The following is an 8,406-nucleotide window of genomic DNA, read 5'->3' as shown; positions in this document are numbered from 1 at the left end:
GCTTAGGGAACTGGGTATGTTGAACTTGGAGAAGAGGAGAAAAAAAATAACATATTGGCTCAGGTCCAGGCTATTTGGCAGACTGTATCTCCCTGTATGAGCTGGCCCAGACTCTGAGATCATCAGGAGAGGCCTTTCTCTCAGTCCCACCACCATCAGTTGGTAGGGATAGGAGAGAGGGCTTCACCATGGCTGCCCCTAGACTCTGGAACTCACTTTCCAGGGAGACCAGAATGGCCCCCCTCTTTGTTGTCCTTCTGCCAGCAGACTAAGACCTTCCTGTTCAGACAGACATTTAAAACAGAAAGTTTTTAATGAATTGGACAGGGTGTTATATTGTTTTAAAGCGTTTTAAACACTTTTATCTTTAATTGTATTTTATTCTTTTAATATGCAATATGTTTTAATATAGTAATAATTTAATTCTATTTTAATGTAGCACTTTTATATATTTTTAATTGTACTTTTTTAATATTGTAAGCTACTCTGAGTTTTGGGGAAAGGGTGGGATATAAATAAATAAATTGATGATGATGATGATGATGATATAATAGCTATCTTTAATAATCTGAAGTTACATAGAAGATGGAGCAGGCTTGCCTTCTGCTGTTTCAGACATTAGGACATGGATAAATGGATTCATATTACAAGAGATTCCACCTAAACATGATGGGAAACTTCCTGACAGCTTTTTAAATACAGAATAACTGCCTTGGAATCTGGTAGGCTGGCATTTTTTTGAGGTCTTTCAACAGTTGTTGGGCAGTCATCTCTCAGAAGTGCATTATTGTGGAGTCCTCCATGGCAGGAGGGTGGACTTGCAGGCCCTTCCAATCCTATGATTCTACGAACCTAGTCTTTGATTAAGACAAATTAAAATAAATAAAATATCCCTCAAAATACTACCTTCTCAAATTGTTGAATTCTGTGAAAGAAAATGTTGACATTCAGTGACAATATCTACATGAGGAAGTTATGTTTCTGAACAAAGAAAATGTAAAGTATAAATAAACATATAAGGCTACAGTTGTATCTTACAAGGAAACGTGCACTAGTGCACACAAATGTGTTGTAATTTACCATTCTGAGGGGAAAGTACATATGTATGAGTCAATGCTGACAGATCAATATAAACAATTTAAGGGTTTGTATTAATTAATCATCATAATTGGAGCAATGCAGTTTTCTACTCAAATTATTTTGCATCTCTATTTGCAGTTACTTAAACAACTGATTTGTGGGGTATATGTTAAGAACAACTTGGGATATAAACAGTTAAATTCTTAAACATAAAAAGGCCAGATATCTAAATTACACTGATTTCTCAATGGAAATTAAAGGCCTTTAGCAATCACATTTAGACCTGGGCTGCAGTCCAAAGTAGTAATATGTGTACACAAGGAAAGACTGCACGTGAAGCTTTGATTGATAACCAGGTTGTCTGTGACCCAGTGGGAACAGTTGCTAAAACAAGCTTCAGATGCATATACTGTTTTTGACATGCTCCTATCACTTCTTTTAACTGCAACCTTGAACATTTGTTTAACAAAAATCTACCCAAAAAATTATGCAAGGTTCATACCCTCCTCTGGTGTGATCATCGTTATGTTTTGAGATTCTATATGGCAGTGCTCTTTCTCCCAGATTTTCCAAATTCCTCACTACTGCTCCTCTTTCCATCAAAGCTTCCACTGTGCGTTTCAGCGTTGCAGCTGTCTCTGGCTTTAAACAAAACGAAGAAGATGTACAAATGTGTTTATAGAGTGCAGTTAACGGCAGTTACTGTTGATATAGTACTTACTTGCCTAGAAAATAATTAAGTCTTACTAAGGAAGAATTAGACCAGAAGTAAGCACTGGATTTTTCTCAGCATTTCTGAATATACAATGTAAAAAAGTCAAACATCAATCGGTAGTGAAATTGAATTCTGTACCTTTTCAGACTTGTAAGTTCAAGTATTGCAAAAGGGTTATCTTCTGTGCTAAAAGCTAGGTATGTTGTGCTAAAAGCTAGGATGCAAGGTAGAATTACAAAAGATTTTGTGGGTTTTTCGGGCTATGTGGCCATGTTCTAAAGAGTTTATTCCTGACGTTTTGCCCGCATCTGTGGCTGGCATCTTCAGAGAATGCTGAATGAGAATGTATTCTCTGAAGATGCCAGCCACAGATGCAGGCGAAACATCAGGAATAAATTCTCCTAGAATATGGGCACATAGCCCGAAAAACTATGGATACCGGCCATGAAAGCCTTCAACTTCACATTACAAAAGTTATTTAGAATAAGACTAATTAGGAGTTTTAAAGGATGGAGAGGATTGTTTTTACTTGTGGAATGGAAACTTTTAAATCTAAATCCAAGTTTAGTTCAACTAACCCAACAATTAAATACAATGTTTGAGGATATGGTTGTCAAAGAAGTCCAAAAGCTTGATAGATACAAGTCCTGCATTTGGCATAATTCAACTAAGGGTAGGATAGGCCTGTTACAGACTGCCAAAATAAAGCTGCTTCAGGTCTCTTTGGAGGTATGCTATTTAAATGATGCGTGGGTCCTAAGAGTCCGGAGGTCGCACCAAAGCCACACTCCATTCCTAAGCACTGGAGTACAGCTTTGGTGCAGCTTCCGGATTCTTAGGGTGCATGGATCATTTAAACAGCATACCTCCAAAGAGACCCGAAGCAGCTTTATTTTGGCAGTCTGTAACAGGCCATAGACAAGTATTAAGAGAAGTTTGTAATATTCAAGCCAGAAGAAAGAGAGATGCCCTAATAAATATCAATAAACAGAATCATAGAAGCTAATAGACAATTGGACAATACATTGTATTGTAAATGTGATCACACCCCTCAGGTCCAGAACACTGAAAGATCAGTATGAGTTTCTCAATCAGAGGAAAGAATGCCAAATAGTATCTTCCTCCTAAGATTCATAAAGGCAGCTTCCCCTATTCTGGTCTGGTCTTTTCTGCTCTAGTCTGTCCTATTATTTCAGGATGTGGTTCAGTTTTGGAATCTGTGTCTTCATACATTAATTTTTGAAATCTTCTCTACATAAAAAAAAATTATATTGATTTATAATTCACTTAATTTAATAAGACCCCATACCAGTTTATTTAATACAACTACAATTTTTGTATTGTTTGGCTGAATTAAAACTGAAGAAAAAATGACTGCTTGTAGGCAAATATACAAGAAGTACGTATGTCTTAATTTTAGCGCAGGATTTTATCCTTTATGGACATTAATAGGTCTTTTCAGACTTCCTACCAGAGGAATGTTCTGTATCTCACTCACTTAATTGATAACATATGGCTTACAGATGCCATGGCGTGTGGTTCCAATATAAACAAAGGTTTGCAACCTCAATTTGAAATGTAACTTGTACAGAGGCCTCTGCCACTGGCAAGTCTATAATGTGCCTTTTAAAAAAAGTCTTTACAATACCTTTGTGAATTGTATTTATAATATGATACAATCCGTCCTTGGCTTACATCAGGGATCCGTTCCGGACCCCCCGCATAAGCCAAATGCCATGCATGCTCAAGCCCCATTCAAGTGAATGGGACTCGTGCATGCAACGGTGCGGCAGTGCGACGGCGCATGCGCACCACAGGCATGTAACCCCATTCGTTCAAATGGGATGTGCCACCCCTTGCACCCTGCGCACGGCTTTCAACATATGCTGAAAGCCGCGTATGACATGCGTGCACTGTACTTATCTTAATAGTTTGGTTACTTGTAGCTTAAGTCCCATAAAAAGAGGGTGATTTTCTTTCCACTTTAATATATTGATTTGCTGCTCCAATTTATGGAAATTTGGATAGGATTCATTTTATATGTACAGTGGTACCCCGGGATACGAATGCGCCGCCTTACGAAATTTCCGGGTTACGAAAAAAATCAATTGAAAAAAACTGTTCCGGGTTACGAAGGTTATTTCGGGTTACGAAAGAAATTTTGGTGCTTTTCGGCGCTTTTTCGCACCAAATCGCGGCTTTTCCCCATTAGCGCCTATGGGTTTTCGGCTTGCGAAAGCTTTTCGGGTTACGAACGCGGCGGCGGAACGAATTAAATTCGTAACCCGGGGTACCCCTGTAGTTGTTTTCTATTCTTTATTGTTAAAGAAATGTTTTATGCTACATACTGGTGCTTTCCTGACTTCCCTCAGAAGATATATCACATCAGGTTCAGTGGGGTTTAAATGGACTTTAAAATTACAGATGATGAGCCTAATACTTTACAGCACTCCCAGTAACCATTAATTAGGGACTATATAACTACTTTAGCTTGACACCAAAAGACATCTGTTTGAAAGGTGATATTTCTTAAATATAATTATAGTGCTGCTGTAGTCAGGTAACACATTTAAAAGTTACTTTTCAGACTATAAAGGTGGGAAATCATTCATTCCAAATTCATTAAGCATATACAACTTTAAAAAACTGGTTAGGAGAGGGAAGTTAGTGTACCGCAAGAAAACTCTGAAGGAAAATACGATGTGTTTTGATGATTAACATGATTGTTACCACCTCATGTGTGCACTCATCTCCTATGTATTATTCAACATCTGTTACTGTTACAGTTATAGGATGAAACACATGTAAGAAACACTTGCTGGATGACACCGAAGGCCCCTTTAGCCCATGATCCTGTTTCTTGGTGGTCAATCACACTCCTACAAGAAAGCCATACAGAGAACATGACAATAAAAACTTCCTCCCATGGTTGCTTCCTATCAACTGGTGTTCAATAGGGTTGTTGCCCATGAATCTGGGTGTTCAGATAGCTCAACTTTCTCCCTCTTGCTACCTCTTGATGTATTTGAAGGACCCTGGGGAAATCTGTTCTCACTTTCTTCCACTGTGTGAACTGCTCATTTACATCTACTGACTGCTTTTTGTTGGCCTGTTACTTATACATAAGAGGAGTCAACCAATCAGCTCAGTATTGCTATGCTTATCCAGGAGTCAATGCTAAGGGAAGCACCAAGAATCATTGGCAAGAGATTCCTTTTTCTCTAACATTAGAAAACAGAGATAGGAATCAAACATCTATCACAAAAGTTAAAATGTTCCACATTCTAGCGGCTTTTGCAATTTATGTGTCTGACCTGGTATGTGCTCCTCTAGACCACTAAATTCACCTGATGAGAAAGAAAGTACAGATTGAGTCTCCATTATCTGAAATGCTTGGGACCAGAAGTATTTGGGATTTTTTACTATTTTTTAAAATTACTTTGGATTTGGGAATACCTGTATTTGCATATACATACATCATGAGTATCTTACAGATAGGATCCAAGTCTAAACACAAAATTCATTTATGTTATATAAATATCTTGTACACATAGCCTGAAGGTAATTTTATATAATGTTTTAAATAATTTTGTGCATGAAACAAAGTTTCTGTACACTGAACCATCTGAAAGCAAAGGTGTCACTATCTTAACCACGCATTAAAAAAAGGTTTGGGTTTTGGAATATTTTGGAATTTGGAATACCGAATAAAGGAGGCTCAGCCTGCAAGTGGAAACTACAACTGATTCTGCTGTAACCACTGCTTTTTCAGTATATGAAATTTAGAGCCAACTCCAATTTTGCAAGACTCCTGAGAACTAAGGTGTTTTACAGAAACCTTTCCAGCATCATCACCAGGACCCATTCTAACTTCCATTTCTGAAAGCCTATCTTCTGTGGGCATCAAGAAGGACTGGACTGAAGAAGGCCTGAAAGGAACTACAGTCTTATACACGGATTTTTTTATACACAGATTCAAGCATATAGTGTTTGAAAATGTTCAAAAAAAGTACAAATTTCAAATATCAATCCTTGATTTTCATTTTTTATAAGGGACACCATTTTGTTATGTCATTATATTTAATGGGACTTGAGCATCCATGGATTTTGTTATACACGAGGGATCTTGGAACCAAACCCCAGTGTATAACAAGGGTCCACTGTACTCGACTATCCCTCCTCCTTAAGACTTAGGGGTTTGTCCACCATGCTCTGAGACCTCATACAGTCTTTTATATTTTTCCCAGTGGATACAGGTACAAAAATATCTATTTGTTTAATGTTTCATTGGGGAGGATGACTATTTTACATGCCTTTTCACTCCAGCAATGCTATGGGATATATTTCTCCATAAAGAACCCTGCTTTATGAATAGATCAACTAGTTTTTCTGTGTTTTCCACCACCTGTGTTCTTTGGCCAGGATACAACAGGAAAGAGTTCATAGTTTACAAATGGACATCCAATTTGCCTTCCTTGATTTCAATACAGCTAGAGAACTACTTTAGGTGAAATCTAAAACCATCAAATCATTCAATAGGACCTTATTTGAGTGTTTGCAAATTAATTCCACTTCCATTACAGCTCAAAACACCATGCAGACAGCATGACATCAGCACAATGTCCCATTTCCTTCTGTCCCTCCCTACTTTTGCATCCACTGAGTTGGCCTAAAACATCTACTCCTCTAATATGGATTTTGGCATTTTTCTGTTTTATCTGGCACCTCTCCCAGTGACAAATGAAATACCCAAGAGCCTCACCCGTGTTAGGAAGAGTAGCAACCGAGAAAATTATCTGCCATGTTATTGGATCTCCTTCTCATTAGAAAATTTTCCTATAGAAGCCTAGCCCCAGCAGACAGAAAAGAATATATTCCATCATACCTAGCTATCTTTCCGAGTGTCAGCCACAATTCCCAGCAAATCTAAATAACTCCTCTACTTGCATGCCTTCAGATATCAAGAACAGTTCACTACAATTAAAAAGCAAAAGTAATCCATAAAGAGGTTGAAGGCTTTCATGGCCGGCATCCATAGTTTTTTGTGGGTTTTTCGGGCTATGTGGCCATGTTCTAGGAGAGTTTCTTCCTGACGTTTTGCCAGCATCTGTGGCTGGCATCTTCAGAGAATGCTTACCTGGAAACGAGTTGGGTATATATACTGTGTGACCAGGAAAGGCAGGAGTGATTTGCATGTGTATTGTTCTGTTGCTAATGGCAGGCCTCGGGGTGGGAGGGGCTGCAAAAGAGGATTAGTGTCTGCTTGATTAGTGCTCATTGTCTGCTGACCCTCCTACCCTGAGGTCTACCATTAACAACAGAATACCCATGCAATAAAAACAGATCTCTTAAGAAGGCAATAAAAACGGATCTCTTCTGGCAGGCCTTCCCAACTGATCTCCTCAGAATTTCCCCTCCATTTGTTTAGCAGTACACACTGGACTTTGATCTCATTTTATTTTATTAACCATTTTATTGGGAATTGTTTTTAATGGTATTTTAAGGTGGGAGGGAGATTGATAGTCATGTTTGATTTTATTGTTTTTGTTTGTTGTTACCTGCCTCGATCCAAAACAGTGAGAGGCGGGATATAAATAATAATAATAATAATAATAATAATAATAATTAATTATCATCATCATCATCATCTTTTAAGACCAAACAGCACCAGAAATATTTTTAGAGGAGTTACTGCACAAAAGATCATATACTGTAATATATATCTGTAACTACTCTGCAGCACTTTCTCCAGCAATCCGTCTCTAAAGAGCAATAGGTTTCCTTCCTTCCCTCACTTCCTGCAAATATTTCATCCTCCCACTTAGAATCACAGTTTGAAGAGACTCCCAAGGGTCATGCAGTCCAGCCCCCTGCCATACAGGAAGACACATTCGAAGCCTTCTCTGTGACAAATGGCCATCCAGCTTCTGTTTAAAACCTCCAAAGAAGAAGATTCCACCACCCTGAGGCAGCATATTCCACTGTTGAACAGCTCTTACCATCAGCAACAGCATTAGCATGTATATTTCTATACTCTCATCAGTGAACTCTGCATTCTCTAAGCGGTTTACAATCTGTACGCTAATTGCCCCCAACAAACTGGGTACACATTTTAGCAACCTAGGAAAAGATGGAAGGCTGAATCAACCTTGGAGCCCCTGGGATTGAACTCACCACCTTGCGCCTTCAGTACTGGCATTTAACCACTGTACCATCAGGGCTCAGGAAGTTCTTCCTAATATTTAGGTTCAGTATTTCCCAAACCTTGGCTCTCCAGATGGTTGGACATCAGCTCCCAGAATTCCCAAGCTTACAGGGCTTCTGAGAGTTGAAGTTCAAACACCTGAAGGTCCAAACTTTGGGAGTCATTAGATGAATCTGCCTCTGTGTCCCTCACAGCCTCACTAAAAGGCCAGGGGACAGGCGGTGTGGCTCTGGGCTCAAGCCTTGTACAGTACTGGCAAACAGCTGACCCAAACCATCCAGTTTCTGCCCCCCAACTAGCAAAGGCAGAAGATGTAGGTTGGGGGTGGGGCAGTGGATTAACTTTTAGAAAAAAGGCACTCGGTGGTTTCCATCTTCCTCTTCTGCAGCCAATCTCACACTGCTTT

General features: G+C 39.0%; 1 protein-coding gene across 1 annotated transcript in view; it reads right to left on the bottom strand.

Moving 5' to 3' along the window:
* The window catches only part of MRPS6 (mitochondrial ribosomal protein S6), a 45,878-nt gene that overhangs the window by 13,718 nt on the left and 23,754 nt on the right, over window positions 1-8,406 (bottom strand). The window contains exon 2 of the mRNA XM_042456520.1: window positions 1,583-1,722. Coding sequence (XP_042312454.1) covers window positions 1,583-1,722 — 140 coding nt within the window. The remainder of the gene's footprint in view (window positions 1-1,582; window positions 1,723-8,406) is intronic.

Source organism: Sceloporus undulatus, chromosome 3 (assembly GCF_019175285.1).
Source record: "Sceloporus undulatus isolate JIND9_A2432 ecotype Alabama chromosome 3, SceUnd_v1.1, whole genome shotgun sequence".
Classification (NCBI taxonomy): domain Eukaryota; kingdom Metazoa; phylum Chordata; class Lepidosauria; order Squamata; family Phrynosomatidae; genus Sceloporus; species Sceloporus undulatus.
This window is presented reverse-complemented; position numbering and strand designations above follow the sequence as displayed.